The 17,547-nt window shown below is 47.3% G+C and overlaps 1 protein-coding gene across 3 annotated transcripts in view; it reads left to right on the forward strand.

The window, feature by feature from the left end:
* Window positions 1-15,602, forward strand: part of cobl (cordon-bleu WH2 repeat protein) — a 47,837-nt gene extending 32,235 nt beyond the window's left edge. For 2 of the 3 annotated variants that reach the window (XM_053886958.1, XM_053886957.1), the window contains 9 exons: window positions 5,380-5,875; window positions 9,480-9,771; window positions 10,634-10,740; window positions 10,847-10,996; window positions 11,812-12,857; window positions 12,920-13,138; window positions 13,202-13,318; window positions 14,085-14,354; window positions 15,181-15,602. In XM_053886958.1, the coding sequence (XP_053742933.1) occupies window positions 5,380-5,875; window positions 9,480-9,771; window positions 10,634-10,740; window positions 10,847-10,996; window positions 11,812-12,857; window positions 12,920-13,138; window positions 13,202-13,318; window positions 14,085-14,354; window positions 15,181-15,264 (2,781 nt within the window). In that variant the 3' untranslated portion in view covers window positions 15,265-15,602. The remainder of the gene's footprint in view (window positions 1-5,379; window positions 5,876-9,479; window positions 9,772-10,633; window positions 10,741-10,846; window positions 10,997-11,811; window positions 12,858-12,919; window positions 13,139-13,201; window positions 13,319-14,084; window positions 14,355-15,180) is intronic. The other variant, XM_053886956.1, reaches the window with a different exon arrangement.
* Window positions 15,603-17,547: the final 1,945 nt, after the last annotated feature.

Consider the following 17,547-nt stretch of genomic DNA (forward strand, 5'->3'; position numbering starts at 1 on the left):
GCACGGGTTGGACGCCTTCTTGGTCCACTGTGCGTCTCTCGATGTCGAGTCTGGATCCGCTGCCTTTGTTTGCACCTGTCATGCCTTAGCCTCTGTGCCAAAAGCCTTCGACAGTTTCTGTCTTTGCCTAATTTGATAAATCAACAGTTACTTAATGTCTGCAACTCTCGGGCAACTAATAGCTTGGCTGCACTCCTTTAAACAAATTGCACTGGCAAATGTCAGTTGAAATGTCAGCAGAAACTTATGCAAACCTTGAGCGACAAGCTGTCTGACCATGACTTGTAGCCGTTTGTTTTCTTGCTTAAATCCTCCCCGCTGCGAGAAACCAGTTCTCCAGTGTCCCTTGGCGCTGTTACACAAGATATTGCATCATCAGACTGTGAACTATTCGCCTTCAAACTCTCTTTAAGATGGAGATGAAAAGACGAGATGGAATATCAGAGACATATTTCTGACTAAATGAATGTGCCTCGCAACTAGTCATGATGCACTGCAACAGTTGAAGCTCTTGTAACTTATATACAAACCTCTCCTCCTGATTTCTGTTTTGGCTCACCCTCCTTGGTGGAACGTATTTCAAACTTAAGCTCGGTTGCATTTTTGAGTTTGATACACTCGCCTTTAGTCAGTCTGCTTTCATCTTATTGAGTATCTTGAAACATTCTTCAATCGTTTCTCCTGTTGAGACATATTTTTTCAGTGAATTAACTTTTACATCAAAACTATTTATTGTGGTCTTTCCCTCCTTTTCTGATGCTTTTCAGTCGTTCACATGAAGTGATGGACGAGCGACTGTGCGACACACACGTTTGTGTTGCTCTTCTGCCCTGGCTGGTTCGATACACGAGAGTGTTTTGACAGTTTCAAGTGCAAACGGATCCTGTCCTTTAAAAGCCACACGGCAGGGTGACATGGTCCCCTATCCCCGGCCCCTCCTCTCACACACTCCCAACGTCTTCAAGGTCCCCGAGTAAGAATAGAAAGCGTGTTGAGTCTACTATTTTAGTCACAATGGCTTGGCCTGATATTCAGTGAGAGGGGTATTCAGTTGATTTAAAAAGCAAAAATAAGTTTAAGGCCTCGAACCAATCACAGGTTGGAGGACTCAACGTGCAAGAGTCTGGTCTGCATTTGCAGTCACCCTCTCCAGTCTGTGACTGCTTCAGTTTCGGCCCGTAGATAGCGACGGACACGTGTCCAAGTCCAGGGCCAGCGGCCGAACCCAGCCCGGCGTATCATTTACATGGATGGCAAGAGGTGGAAGTCAGATTCTGTGCTAAACTTGGACATAGATATTGTAAATTTAGCCTCTGAGAAGGCTGCTAAAATAAAATGCCGCCTCATTCAGTGTCAACAACAGTGCCAGCTGTTGCTACTCGACAAAAGAAACTTACGGAATCATCTTTGAGTTTTGGCCCCGTGTGTTGTTTGTATCTCCTGTTTGGAGGTCAGTTAATTTAAATTGCATATCGTTTGAAAGTGCCAAAAAGTTTTCCATCAGAATCCAAACATCAAGTAAAGACAAGATAAAGCATCTGTTTTCTCTGGCGCCGTGACCTTCTCCTCACTCCATACCCTGCGGGCTTGTTTGAAAAATAATGATTTGTTGCTTCGCAATATGTGGAAGCAAATGGATAAACATCCATCTTTGCCTCACACTTGGACTCTGACACGCCATGTCTCCAGCCTGTTGTTATTCCTTCCTCACTTCCACTTCTTCTCCGGTCCCGTGACTGGAGGAGAGAGCGTTATCTGGCCAAGGCTGAACTTATCTCACCTCAAACGCTGCACGGACACGCTTGAGCGACAAACAGTCGACCTTCGATGGCAGCGCGAGAGGACTGAAGCTGAGACGTGTCAACAAACTCCAAGACAAAATAGAGGTTCGGCATAAGGAATGTGAGTGAGGCCCGAGGGAATGATGAGGTTTTGAGCTCATTTTGAAACCGAGTTTCTTTGGAATGGAAGAGATTAACCAGCAAACTTGTGAGACTCTTAGGAGAGCTGCTGCTCCTTTGTGTTGAAGCTAGTCAGGGGAGGAGTCAGGGGATGCTAACAAGTGCTAGTGTGATACTACAGGGCTGAAAGGACCAGATGGGGATCAGGTAATGGAGACCGCATTAGGATTCATGTTTTCATAGCATATCTGGCTATCGCACAACTTTTGGAAGAAGATTTGAGGTCAAGTTCTGGCCCAGGTTTTCTACAAGATGATCCGATTGGTAGCCCTTTGTGCATCAAGATTTCAAGTTGCACCTGGCCCAACTGAGACAGTTGTTTCAGTGAACTTTGCATGACTATGTTTACAATATAATAATATTATCTTTTTTGCACTATAAATACTTTCATGTGATACTGGCCCATGGCACGACCGTATATCTGGGTCAGCCATGCGGCTCCTTATCCTTAGCTAGCCTCTCTTAGCCCGCCCCACTACACACTTAGACATTGTTATGACTATATCTGCACATCATACATGCACAGCCAGACATGGTCATTATGTGACACACAATAACCCCAACACTCGCCCGGCTACTGTTAGGATGTTTTTGACCCCGGCGACCTCTCAGTGTGGGGACAGTTCATCCTCTATTATTTTCTCTGACACACACATACATGCTTACACACACATGCATACATGGACGTACTGATGCATGCTGACATGCACAAGCACACTGGTTGACACTGTAAGCCTCCCTCACACACACATATACTCCATCTCACATTCCACATTAGCCCAATAATGTTGCCCTGTTACAAAGCCCCTCACCCATCAAGAGCTCTTCAAAACAACTGATGAATGGTCACGCCACCAGGTTGAAGCCTCCATGGGTGGCCCTATCTGATCAACATGCTCCGACATGGGCCCCTTCGCCTCTCAAACCATAGGGTGGAAAATTTATTGGACACGGCAGACTGTCCTGGTATGGCCCTCTATACATGCATGCATTGAGGCTGTTCCATTCAGACTTGGCCCACATGTATGACCAGGGTTTATTCAGTAATGGGGTCAATAGCTACTGATGTTATCAGTGTCTGAAGGGAGAAATCTTCTAGTCGTTGGTTCATTTTTAGCACGGGAAATGTTGACAAGTACTTTTCAAATGGCCATAACTTCTAAAAGGCGTACACCGTCTTGGATCTCCAACACCCCAACATCTGTGCTGTAGAAACACAGACCAGGCCATTGGACAACAGGGCAAGTTAAAAAGAAAAAAAGTTTGGGATCAGAAATTAGGAGTTGTTTTGTCAGCTGACAAAGATCACGGGCTACAGTTTCAGTTCATGTACTCTTTCAAGTAGTCCCACAGCAGCTGAACACTGACTTGTCGACTGGTAGAAAGTTCTGCAAAGGAGTTCTGCAAAGTACTTCAAATGCAGACGGGCTCTTATTCATGTCATTATGGCGTTATAATATATAGCATATATTATGAAGTTGTATACTCCAGTCAGCTTCCACTTGGACCGTTATTGCATTGTCAGCCAAACAATTCTTCAGCCGTTTTTCACTTTAAACTTGTCTTTTACATGTGTATCTATGTCTGTCAGGCGAGCTAAATTTGATCAATTATAGCGGCCCGTAATGCAGAATGTAAACAGTATATCAATCCTCAGGTTAGGTCTTTACAATACGTCTTCTTGCGTCATTCATCGTGACGGTTTTACACACAGACATCTTTAAGGTGCTTCAGCAGTTGACAGTCTCCATTATGTGCTACGGTCCCGGTCCTGGCGCCAATAATCCCATGAGAGCAGCATACACTTAACCCCATAGCCCCTCACAAGCCCCTAATCTATATTTCCAGCTCAGGCTAAGATGCGAGATATAGCGTTCCATCTTGCAGGAGTGTGTGTGCTCCTCTCTGGTACCAGTCAGGTGTGCGTGTGTGTGTGTGTTTTGAGGCCGTTTCTCTCCGTCTCTCGTCGGCCCGGCTGCAGGCTTATGTTTCACTCTGCAGGGAACGCACTGCTAACATGCTTGCTCAGATGCATGCGCACATTCCACGCGCACACACATCTATCTTCGTAGGAAAGTCACTCAACCATTCCAGCTTCAACTTTGGCCCACATCCACTGGTATGTCCGTATTCATGTATGTATGAATGCTGCGCACATAAAGAAGCCGCGGAAGAGAAAGACACGGTCAGGGGGGCATTTCTCTAGCATGCCATGCTCAGGTTCACCGGGTTCACATGTGTGGACTTGGAAAAAGACAAGATGGCCTGATCTCTCCAGGGACGTTCATGATGTAACGCTACATGCAGCTCTGGACATGTTGATTTGAAGACTGTAGAACTTGCTGTCCTTGTTAGGTTTTCTTAGAAGGAAGCGCGTCCTGTTCAAACCTGCCAGTTGCTGATGCTGTATTCTTAGAAAATAACTCAGATTAAAAAGAGTCTGCAAGGAGTCGTCCTCTTTTTAAATGGCCTTCACCTTGGTCATTAAATGTCTTGGGGTTCGCGGGAGTTGGACCCACAGTTGGTCCCTGGCGTCCCACAGTGATGATGTCACAGACTGAAAGTGCTACAGCAACACCCAGAAGGGGTGGTGTGAGTTTTCTCCTTGTTTTATGAAGCAGTTGATATAAGAGGAATCGAGCTGAGCTCCCTCACAAGCAGTACAGCAAGCAGATTGGCCCAGCCGGTCACCAAAGTTAAGCAATAGTGGTCAATGAAGGACCACTATTGCTTCACTTTTCACGCCCATAAAATTAATAATAATAATAATGACATGATAAGATAACTGAAGATAAGTTGAGCCAGGGTATTTCATTCATCAGAAGAATTTGTGATATGGAAAAATAAACAGTAAAATGTGCAGTAATGAATCATTAAATCATCAAATGAAATGCATTATTAAATGGGCGAAATTTAAACTAAATGCTAAAGAAAAAATTTGACACAGTTAGCCACAAGCTAGTTAGCATCACAAACCCAACATTGATCAAAGGATCTTTTGATTCTGATGCCGAGTGCGGCGTGACTTTATGTTTTTGATGTCATGAAACATGAAATCTGATGAACAGTACGCGTTTGGGAAATGAACTCCAAATTACACAAGAGATGATCGACAGATACTGAGCCTCTTGACTTGTCAGACTAAAATAATTCTTGTTTTGGAAGCAGTCGTACATTCATGTGGCGCTGCTTCTCCACCGCAACTTGTACCTGCCCGATGCTCACAGCGAAAATATGCAAATCAATATCGTCATCAATGCAAGACAATACACGCTTTGTTTTGAGACTGAAAAGAATGCTTGGCTGGGTGTTATTGAAAGATGGCCGCCCCTTGGTTTTGTAACTCCGCTCTGAAATCCAGTTTGGTCCTGAAGGAGTGAGTTTCCTGGCAGAGTGATTGACTGATGTTTGTCTTCAGCAGGTGGGCTACGTGTCCGAAACCATGCAGAGAAAGAGAAAGGCTCCAGCACCTCCCACACCAGCGTCCATCACCCGAGGCTTGGACGATTCCCCTGCCGCCCCAGACCCAACACCGAGCAAGAGCCTCCATGCTAAGATGGCAGCGACGTCCACCAAGGTCAAAACCAAAACCAAGCGGTCCGTGTCCGCCGACGTCCCAAACTCCAGCTCCCCGACTCCGAGCAGCAGCACCGTGGACAGCCTGGCCGTACAGGACTCCAGCTCCGAGTTCAGCCACAGCCTGGACGACTCGGATCTGGACCCCGATCAGACCGGGTCACAGCTGAGCTCCCTCACAAGCAGCACGGCAAGCGGATCGGTCCGTATGGTGGTCTCCAATGTGACTGAAGAGAAGGGTCCAGTGGAGGCTTCAGGAGGGCTCCCCGAGTCAGAGCGCGACTCTGTTCTCAACCTGAAGCTGGAGGACGTTGAGAGCAACAGACACAGCACCATGGGTAAGGATAACAATGGACTGCTTCATGAAAAAGGAAACACACATTCCATCCATGTGGGAGCCTTTGAATCCTCATTTTTGTGGCATGGCTCTGATCATTCACACAGTGATAGTAACAATCCTTTCACACAGTTTATGCCACTGAACCTGCAGTTTCTACTGTTCATTGTGAGCAGATGACCTCCAATGATAAGGAGGTGACTTACATATACTGTACGTGTAAAACATGGCCAAGAGTCGGAGCGACTGAGCGTCTTCTGCTTGTAATTCAAGTCACTGTTGAGTGATTCCCTCTGAATCCAGTAATCCCACTTCGCTGATTCACTTTGGCATTTAATAGCAGAGTCAGATTTAATCTCCACACACATCTGCAGGTGAGGAAAAGGCACACAACCCTTTCTGTGAGAGTGTGACGGATCTGTTCGCTCACTGTCAGGAAGCCCTGTCAGATAACATCGAGTCTTTCCAAGAAGCTTGTGTCAGTGAACATGCAGATCATTCTTGGAGTAGGTGCGCAACTCGTACTGCTGCTTCTTGCTGCCGCTCTTTCGGCTGCGTTTGTTTGTCGACGTGCTTATCCCCTCTCTTCACTTTTTGAAGCAAACGGAGAGAAAGGCATCCATCACGGGTGTGTCTGAGCTGCACTGGCGTTGACCTTGAGTCAGCGTGGAGCCGCTGTGTTGAACAGACAGGGCTTGGCTTGTGGACTCCTCTTTCACTGACCAATTGTCAGAATTCAGACAAATGATAGAATTTACTATGTCGGTTTTATTGTCAGGATCAGACGTGTGAGTGATTTGTTACCCTCTTAATGCTCTTTAATAACTGTCATGTTTATGTTTTATGCTTTGTTGCTACAGTTTTGCAATGGCAGCTCCGTATATGTGTGCTGACCAAGTCAAAGCTGATTTATTACAAACCATTATTGTATTTTTAATGCTGCTGTCTCAACAAACTTGTCTGGATTCATGGCCTCTCCTCAATTGTCACCCTCAGATCATGTGGTTGCAAAGATTTTAGTGATCTTTGTCTCCATCCTGTCTTGAGAGCTAAAGATATATTTTTCTTGTGTCTGGAGCAAACTGCAGGATATAAAAGGTTCCAATCTTCTTCTTTCCTATTGAGTTCGATGGGGCTTATCGACAAGTTGAAGTGGAACTAGATAAGTTGTGACATTGACATCCTGTTCAGTGGAAACCTGGGGTTAAGGGTGCAGATGGAGATGTGGTCAGTGACGGGCTGATGACCTGAGGTCCATGAATTGAACCATAAAGTTTGGAACTGAGGATAAGTCTAACCGCCAGCTCCTTCCTTGCATCCATGCTGTCTCTCTAGATCGACCAGTTCCAGCCAAACCTCGCCGTTCCCCAGTCCGGGACCCGTCGCCCCTCACCCTGCCGCTCCCCCCCTCCGCTTCCCCCCTCCCTTCCCTTGAGCTCACAGAACACAGCTGTCTGCAGAAAGCCACGGAGGTGGAGGAAACATTTCCCAAGTGTAGGTGCCAGATGGAAGCTTCTCTTTCCGCCATTATCTTTATCATCTTTCTTTCCCAGAAGCCGCCGTCCCGGTCTCCTCCAGGATCTTCTAATCCTCTCTCCTGTGCTTGGATGTCCTCACATGCTTTCTGGCCCTCTTTAGCTCAGGTCACGCTGCTCAATATGCATAAACGCCAATCAGTAAATCTCTCTATTGTCAGCTCTGAGGTCAGCACCAATCAACCAGAGTGCGTTTCGTGTTGCATTTACACAGGTCCTGGGGCGGATGGGATGTTTAATGGAGGAACTGGGTGTGAGACCTCAGTGGCAAGGGGCCGTTGTTAATCTGAAAGAGAAAAATACTGTTCATAAGTGCTTCTTTGTCTGCACGTTTGTCCTCGTCTTTTATCTTTGCTCTTTTATTTCAAGTGACTGAATAGTGTCGATTACACTGTCACTACCATGTTGTTAATGAAGCTTCTCTATTTTCTCCCTTCTGCCCTCCCTTTTTCTTTCCTCCTTTCTGTAGTCTACTGCTGTGGTCCGCTGCGACTGCGCCCCAAACACTCCTGAAGTCCTCCCCTGGCCTGACCCCCCTCTTCGTTCACCATTATTTCCTCTGTTTTCTTCTTCTGTCTGTTCACGCTTTACCCCAACCTTGTGTGATCACGTGACCCCACCCGGTTGTCATAGACTTGACCTGCTAATATCGATTATATAAGCGACATCTGCCGGAGTTAAAAATGGAAACAGTATGTGCTCAGGACTTTACATTGATAGATGAGCTAAGTCCCGACGGTGTTGGTTACACGGTGACGGATGAGTGACGTGCCGAGGTGGAGCCGGCAGACGAGGACATGCGAGATCTATCTGCCGATAGTTTGGTAATGCGATATCCGCGGATCAATAGATGAGCAGTCCATCAGGCTGTTTGGATTTAGAAACCTAAGACCTGGACGGCAAAAACATAAGTAGTTGTGTGGATGGCGGCTCGTGAGTTACAGCTGCACTTAAGATAACAACCTCCTCATCTGGAGAGTATGGAGGAGTGTAATGTGAGAGGAGAACATTGAGCGCAGTAATTCAATTTTTTAAAATATATAGGTTATAATCGCCTGTTTGATGAATAAAGTTCAGGTACAGGGGTGTGTCACACGTGTCAGCCTTATTTACTCCCCTCTCGTTGATGGTATGAAAATGAAATTACATTTTTATATTTTCAGTGATAAATGTCTTTTGTTGAAAGGTTCTGGGGTGGTTGTTATTTGTGCATGCGTGGCTCCTGCGCTGCTGATCTGGAGTGTGAGACAGAGCAGATTGTCCTGGGGAACTGTGCAGATGTGTGTCTGCACACGCGGCCGTTTGTTTGTGCTGCTTGTGGCCGTAGCTGGCATGACTAAGCGCTTGCTGGGAAGGATCTGCGAGGACAGCCTTGTGAGTCATCACCACGTGTTCTGGAACGGACTGTTCCCTCCACACCATTTGGATCGGGCCCAGGTCGCCACAACGACACAGACGGGTGCATGCAGGAGCTCACAGGGATTCATACATGTGTGCCGAGCCCATCACAATCTGGGTTTATTTGCGTTCCAACACGTGTTTGTCTTTGGTGACCGACTTATTTGGACTTTTCAGAGCATTGCTGCGCGACAGATATAGGCACCGCTTTTATTATAAACGGGGCTATAAACATAAGTAGGTGCTGCTTTTACAATGCAGCCACAAGTGGTTGTTTGTGTTTGTTGTGCGTGCGCTCAAGAGTGTGCCTGAAACTTACCGCTTTACTAGTGCATGTAAGGTGCATGTAACTCACATCGTTTTATACTCGGTCAATCAAACTGGCTTGTCAGTAGGTAGCTAAAAGAACAACTGGTCGCTGGACGACTCAGCAGCTTATGACAATGGCTAAATGAGGAGCAGCATGAGTGGAGGTGGGTTGTGAGTCACTTGCATGCTGAAGAATAAGGTATCCAAAATAGGGGGTTCTGACTGGTTCTTTGAAGGGGGAGCATGGGTGGAGGTGGATTGTCGTCCGCTAAGATAGCGTGGTCGTCGAGGCATGGAGTCCAAATGTGTGGCGCCAGCTAAGTTTTTAAGCGTCTGACGATGTTTCATCATGCCCTCTTCCAGATTTCGTCCACACCTTCAAGAGGTCAACAGAGGATGCCCAGACGGTGAACCAGGAGGACGAGACCGCCTCTGTGTCCAGCAGCGGCGGCAGCAGCAGCCTGATCGACCACGGTTACGCTGCGTCCGACGGCATCGGCGAAGACTCCGGTCTGGTCTGCTCTCCGTACGACACCCAGCCCACGTCTCCGGAGGGGAGCGTCTCTGTGCATGGCAACACGGGACTGCAGAAGCCGATGCATGACACCTCCAGTGACAGTGATGAAGGTTGTGCCACCTGGGAGTCCAGAAACAGGTACCTTTGCTGAGCTATCATCACTCGCCTGGTGCCTGACTCGACCTTCTGTTTCAACAACTCTTTCTTGGACAAAGTGGCTTCTCTTTGAGAGTTGAGCCCCCTCATAGCCACTGTCTATTTTTGCGTTTTGGCTCAGCTCCCTGGTCCCCAGCACAGGACACTGAGTATATTTCATGTTTTTATCAATTTTACTGTATTTTTGAGTCACCCATCCTCCGTCTCCATTCTCATGCAGTGGAATATCGATTGTGACCTACACATTTCCCCCCACACGTTCATTTCCAGCCTCTGCCAAGCGCTCTGACGACGAACAGTTCCCACCCTGTGCTGTGTTTCCCTCGCAGCCAAAGCTGACACACTCAACTTTTAGTCGAGAGCTTTGATAGTTATGGTTCTCGGCTCCGGTTCAAAAGCCTTTGTCCAAAATGAATGCTGTCCCGCTTTTCTTTTTAAGTCCTGTGGAATGTGTGTGGAAATGTTCCCAGACTGAGAGATTGTGGATCAATGATCTTTCGTTGAAACACTTTATGAATGAATGTCCTGGCTCCGCTGTTTTCCAGGAAAACACTATAACCCCGTTTTCTCAGAACTGCTGAGTGAAAGTGGTCCAAGTCACTGCGAGGACAAATTGTATTTGGATTGGCATCCATGCTGCAACTTGCTACAGCTAAAGCCAGTCGTCTCATGAGAATGTCTGAGCGTTTAAAAAAGCCTGGAGGACTTGGATCGTCTTTTCTGCTGCGTTTTGCTCGTGTAGAATAACAAGTATACATCGCAGCAAGTGCTGTTCCTACGCTTGTCAACAGGTGGCTCACATCAATGTCTGTGTTCCGTCTGTGACTATGTGCACCATCTTCAGGCACGGAGACCTGAAGCCACACTCCAAGTCCAGAGGGCTGACGGAACACGACGAGAAGACGCTTGACATCACATGGCGTTTTCATCATTTCGAAACACCTCCTGCAGGTATGAGGTGTCAGACACTGGAGCCTTGACTCCAGGGAGATGACCCGATGGCTGAGTCACTCTCTCCTGCTGTGCTGCTAATATTGAACTACTATTAATGTCTCAGACAACATGGCCCCCGTGGAGCAAACCCGGGTGCCTGTCTCTGTGGTGGACATGGACGTGCCAGTCACAGCCATTGATGAGGTCCTGGAGGAGTTTGAGGTCAAACAAGAAGCGACAGTGACTCCAAGGGTGGGGCTGTTTGATCACAAAGGTATAGACTCACCCTTTTGTTAACCCCTGTATGATGACAAAGGCAGGTCTTCTTGATTTATTTTCAGTTTTGGGATGTAGAATTCTAGAAAATGTTCGATCGGGTCGCTGCTTTTGTCTTGTCTTTCAACCTTAAAATCCTGCCTGTGTGGTGGCAGTTTGAATGAAGAAAGACCATGAACCCAAGTTTTTGACTTAATAACTGGGTAAGAACTCTAGAACGACATGAATAACCAAACTGGCATGGTGGATTTGAACCATATATTTACAGTAGTGAACTTTCACTCCTGCACTTTAATTATTCCGTTTCTCTGCCAGTTGACGAGTCATTGAGCAGGTGTTTTGGCTGGTGTGGTTGGTCTTGAAACGGTTCCTGTTTGCTTTATTTGTGGTTTTGAGTGAGACTCCGAGCTGTAAAAACAACACTTTCTCACTCAATAAACGCATTTAGCTGCAAATGTCTTGGCTGGTTTTCCCAGCACCACTGCAGCTGTGTCATACATCATTGGAAAGCTCTGGCTCTCCGCTACCAGACAGCGTTTGAACTTCTTTAATCGCACCTGTCGTTGAGGAGTTATTGAACTGGCAAGCCTTTGTTACTCTTGACACAAGTGCAGGTCATTCTGGCCTGTGTTGCGGAAGTGACGGGGCCTGCTGTAATGACAGGTATATGAGCACAGTGCCGCCAGTCTCTGCTCTCAGACGTTTTTTCAATTTCCCATTTCGGATAAACCTATGTTACCGCCTGTTGACAGCAGGCTAGATTCATGTGACGTGTAAGGAGAAACAGGAGAGCAATTTCATCTCATGTTTCAGGTGTAAAGGCAGATGCAGAGTTGAGGAACAAGAACAACAATGCTTGGACTGAAGCAGACAGCAGAAAGGCATCTGATTGGGTCCGAGAGGAGAAGAAGAAAACAAAAGACAAGACACTCAAAGAGACAAATGACACAAGATTGAGGGTCGAGAAACAAAATCCTCCTGAAAAGGTTCAGCCCGTGTATCAGGTCAACTCGCTTCCCAAACTTAGCAAGATAACCAACGTCACGTCGCGCTTCGGCATGAAGACCTTCACCGTGGTCCCCCCGAAACCGACCGTCATTCAGACTTCACAAGACCAAGTGGCGACGGCGTCTTCGGGTGCTATCAAGATAGACGAGCAGGGGAACATGGTGAGGACCGGCACCCCCTGGAACAAGACATCCAGCTCTTCATCAGAGTTCAAGAAGAGTGACAGGTCCCCTCAGGTCGGTAGGGCCAAAGAAAGTTGGAGTTCGAGCGAGAGACAGGAGAGTGTTGCTCCCGTGAGGAAAGACAAGTTTGAGATCTCAAGAAGAGCTGATGCTGTCGTCTCAGAGTGGAGAACGCTAAGGAACGAGGACACGACGGGAACGGTAGAAAAAGTCAAGAAAGAAAAGGTGGAGCTTAAAATAACCATGCCCAAAGTGATCCAGCAGCCAAGTCCTAAACAGAACCTCCCTCCTCCAGTCCAAACCAATAGCCAGAATAGGGACCTCTCCTTTCTCAAACCTTCCAGGAGAACCTCCAGTCACTATGTTGCTTCTGCCATCACTAAACACAGAGCCAACCCTGCACCCAGCACACTGGAGGGCCCCGTTCCTTCCAGAGCCAGTCAGTCGGAGCAACAGAACCTTGAGGTGTCTCGTCATAGAAGCACAGATTCAGTAGACGCCAGACAGCTCCACCGTGAGGAGAAAACAGTCGAGAGGAGGCCAAGTCCGCTGCGTGTCCCGTCTCAGAGCAGCAACCTGGATGTCCGGAAACTTCAGAGCAGGAGTCCCAGCCCTTCCGCGCACAGACCGCCACAGTCCAAGCCACTGCCTGCACCCAAACCTGCCTCTGTGAGTCCTGCTAAACAAGTTCCTACTCAGTGTGAGACTTGATGCCGCCACCTGCCTTTCAGAGCATTGCCCCGGCCTCGGCGAAGAAAACCCCCAACCCAGAACGTCTGGTCATTCCTTTGGGCGGCGATGAGGAATGCGCCACGCCTCCTGCGTCCATCTTTGGCCCGGTGAAGAAGTTCAAGCCAGTGGTTGTCAAGCCAGTGGAGAAGGAGTCGTCTTTGCACAGCAACCTGATGGAGGCCATCCAGAACAGCGGAGGCAAAGACCGGCTGAAGAAGGTGAGCGGCTCGGAGTGGTGTCGATGGGAGCATCGTCTTCAGACGATCTGCTGCGGTCCTCAGGTTTCCAGTCCTGGTCCCAACGGCGCAAAGAAGCTTTCTTATGTGGAGGAGGAGAACGAGCGCTCCGCTCTTCTGGCTGCCATCCGAGCACAGAATAACCCCGGGAGGCTGAAGAAGGTGAGCACCGCGCCGTGACAGCCAAATCGATCAGGAGTCATCTGCACATGGTGACAACATTCCACCGCTTTCCAGAACCTTTCGTGGTGCGAGGCGTGCTACAACAATGCTAGCACTTGAGTTCTGAACCAATAAGTTGTGACCTGTAGCAGGTGTTGCATCGTGCAATGGTTGAAGTTGTGGCTTTTCAATGAGGTTCTTCACGAATTAGTCTAAGTCACAGTGGACTGTGGAAACGAACCCTGAGTCATGACTGGAGTTATGCAGTGACTGACACTGAGCGTGAGCAGATATGTCATGGACCAGACCGGGACATAGCCCGTCAGGACGTAGCACTCCAGGACAGCCAAGGGAAGGAGACACTCGTATTCTCGGTTGACACTGTTTCTGCAGTGAAAAGCCAAAAAATAAAACTTTCAGTCATGTGTGCAACATGCTAGCTGTTGCATGCTAGTGGTGTATTAGCTTCATTTGTCAGTAGCAATAAGCTTCCTCCTAGTGGCATGTACCTGGAGCTTCTCACCCAAGGGGCTGTCCACAAGCAGTGGTTCTGCTCTGAGTCCGGCACAGACGCCTGAGCTCCACACCTTATCTCGCAGAAAGAGTGCAGTGATTTAGCTTTTTTGTGACGACCCACAAGCCTTGTGGCTCATGACTGAGGACGTCAAACTCCCATTCCGTCTGAACAATAACAATAAATCATCCTGAAGCCTGCGAGTGTTAGAAAAACTAGCTGCTCCCTAAACATGCCTTGTCCGTCCCACAGACCCAATCTGCTGCAGCTCATGAGCTCACAGTGATCCGGGAGTCTGTTTCAGAGGAGCAAAGGAGCCAGAAGGCCGCTCCCTCCACCACCACCATCACCGCACCACCTCCACCTCCAGCGCCGCCGGCGCCCGGACCCCCACCCCCACTGCTCCTGAAGCCCTCAGCCGCGTCACACCCGAGTCCCAGTGACCCAACTGATGCGGCCGCGGCCCGCGAGGCCATGCTGGAGGCCATTCGCTCTGGATCTGCTGCCGAAAGGCTTAGAAAGGTAAGGTCCTGCTCCTCAGTGAGTGATGGTGAATGACAGGATCAGATTCCACCCGTCTGAACCGTCATGGTCAAGTCTGAGCCTAATGTTAAAGAGCTTCATGGGAGACACAGAGGCGTTGGAGACAATGACTAGAAACATGTTGCGGATCCTCTCACTGCGATGAGAGAAGAGGTCCCTGTTGAGCTGCGTCGGCCGGAGAAACCGCACATAAATGACAGATTATAACTCATTAAAAGATGCTTCAAGATATGGACGTTGGAGAGCGGAGAATTCATGCGGCAGATTTATATTCACTGGAGCCGTCGGGTCGTCCAAATAAAAAACTGCATCGGATGTTAAAGAGTGAAGAAGAGTTTAATCGCCTGGCCGGCCCTGATCCGGTCCCCGGAGTCCAGTCCAGTGTTCTAGGAACCAGTCATCATGAGTGTTTCAACCCTTTATGACAGCACTTATATAAAGGTCGTCTGGGTTTGTTTTCATTTTATGGCTGAAGAGTTGTTAAAAATGTGCTGAGTAAGTGAGTGTTTCCACTACTTCAATACCTTGTAGTTTTCCACTTTGTAAATGCATTTTTTAAAATCAAAAATACACCAAGAACTGCCAGGGAGTTTCAACTTTAAAGGGTGTGAAGAACTTTAGAATGACATTGATACAGAAAGTCAGATGATCATTTAGTTATTTTACATAGTTCCGAAACCCAACGTTGGGTTTTATGATTCAGTTTTGGGCTTGTGATGGTAGGAGCTGCTGTGGTGGGACTCAACGATGCAAACGTCTTCTCGAGCAGGTCGAAGAACAAATGCCATGTGTCTGTGCCTCGCAGGTCAGTGCACCCGCCAAGACCATCAAAGTGAACGGGCGACGAGGGACAATGCAAGCGGCCGCCTCTTCTCTCTCGCGGATGTAGCTCAGCGTCACCGGGGCCAAGTCCCTCACCTTCATAATGTGGCCTTCTGTTCAAATCTGCTGGAGACTGCAGGACCTGTTCACTCCGACCTTCAGCATCGTTTCATCCACGTGCCAACGGAACTGGAATCATTCAAGCTCTTCAGCTCTTTCCCCTCTAATCTCATGTCCTACACACAAATGCCTTAAACAGTTACTGTCAGTGTTAATGTCGAGTGCAAATTAAGGAAGGAAAACCAGTTTGTGCCTTTTGATTTAAGAAGGGAAGATCACTGTTAAGCGCTTGCTGATGTTCATGAATTTTCTTATATAAGCCACATATATATATATATATATATATATATATATATATATATATATATATATATATATATATACAAAAAATATGATTTTGAAAATTTTGAAAAAGCCTTAGTTGGAAGTTTTATTCCAATTTAATGTTCATTGTTTACAATAGCCGCTGCCAATATCTAGCTGCATAATTGATCCTTTATTTATACTGAATCACTTTTCGAGCAGTAAACTGGGCTAAATTTAATATATCCTCAACTCTATCAGTCATTCCTGCACACTGTAAATATTTTTGAAATCATCACATCAAGCTGCTTTTGGATCATTTTGTCGACCTGATTCAATAAATCTGTTTCTTATCCAGATTTTTCTTTTATAATCTCGCCGTCCGGCTGTCTGTGTGAAATATATTGTAAGGTCTCTCCCTCTCTGGCTGGAAGACCACAGATCAGCTCCTATTCCGGGTAGCAGCTCGTGGCTCTGAGTCATCACTATGTGGTCACACAAGATGACTCTCGCAGTGGTCGGAGCTGATGCCAGAGACTCGGGTCACTGTGCCCTGTTGGTTTTCCCTCAGAGTCAAATTAAGAGCAATGAAAGTGTAGAAAAACATCATTTGGTGAACAGCAGGGAATGATTTTTGCTTCTGCTGTTCTCCTCAGGTTTTGGAACTCCATGTTGAGAGAGGAGGTCAGCAGATGGCCATGTCTTTTTAAACAGTTGTGGCTCAGTAAAATGAGCAGCAGGAGTGTTTCAATATTCTAATGGCACAGAACAAACAGAACAGAGGGCCGAATGTGGCCCCCGGACCTCGTCTTGCCTGCTCTAATTTGTAGTGCCATCAAGAAAATGGTGATTCCTCATATATTGATGTGAGGTGATGACACACTGGGGGTGATTTGATCAGACGAAAGGTTGAAGCGTCACTTCACTCCAGTGAGAGTGTGAGCGACGTGTGTGTTGATGTGATGCGGCAGTGCCGTCTTTGTGCTGTCTATGTTTGTGTGCAGTGAGCTGACATGTTTGCCCCCCTGGTCGTCCCGATCCAGACGGCCCGATGACCTCCGGCGCCTCCTTCTGTAGCGGATGAAGTTCAAAGATATTCCAAATGTAATCTGACCCAGATTTAGGTCGCGCAATATTCAGCACCTTGTGACCTGTTCCCCGATGCTGTTCTTCTGACTCACACTAGCACTGGGAAGTCTTATGCAAGATGGTTTACGAGGCTCACGATGAGGAAAAGACAGCATTGCTGGGAAGGTAACTGTGGTTCAGTGATCTTGACCCCCAGTTGTGCAACGCACCCACCGACACATGCTATCAGTGTTTAGATTCTGGAGCGAGGGAGAGCTCCGGAAAGAGTCTTCCGTCTGGGGTGAATGGTTTACCCCGACATCCCCTTCATCCCTTTAAATATCAGTTGAAAATTAAATTATTTTAAAAGAAGATATTCAATTGTTTATGTGTCTATTTGTGAGGATAGGACAATGACAGGACTATTCAACCCACATGGGGCACATTCTTCTCAGCAGCATGAAAACAGCAAAACATGCACAAAACAGCAACACAACGTTTTAGAAACACCATAAAAATAAACATCACTACAAAATTTACATAAACATGTGCAGAAATGGCCCACGATTACATATAGACAACATATTTGCTTTTTAAATCGTATATTAGTTCATTTATTATGTGCATTTATTCAGTATCTTCACTGACAACAAGGCTTTTGAATTGTATTTTGACAAACCGACGCTGTCACCCACAAAATGTGAAAACTTTTCATATGTGTTGGGATATTGAGCAGACATATTAACTCTGGAAGTCGAAGAAGTTCACGCCACAGCGCCTTCATGAAGAGACGCCTGTGGACACGCCCTTATTCCCACAGGACCTGAACGCCACATTAATCGTATGTGGGCGTGGCCATGTCGAGAGTGGGCGGGGGCTCGGTGCGTGCGTGCATCTGCGCGTGTGCGTCTCTCCCGGC

Source organism: Synchiropus splendidus, chromosome 15 (assembly GCF_027744825.2).
Source record: "Synchiropus splendidus isolate RoL2022-P1 chromosome 15, RoL_Sspl_1.0, whole genome shotgun sequence".
NCBI classification, from domain to species: Eukaryota; Metazoa; Chordata; class Actinopteri; order Syngnathiformes; family Callionymidae; genus Synchiropus; species Synchiropus splendidus.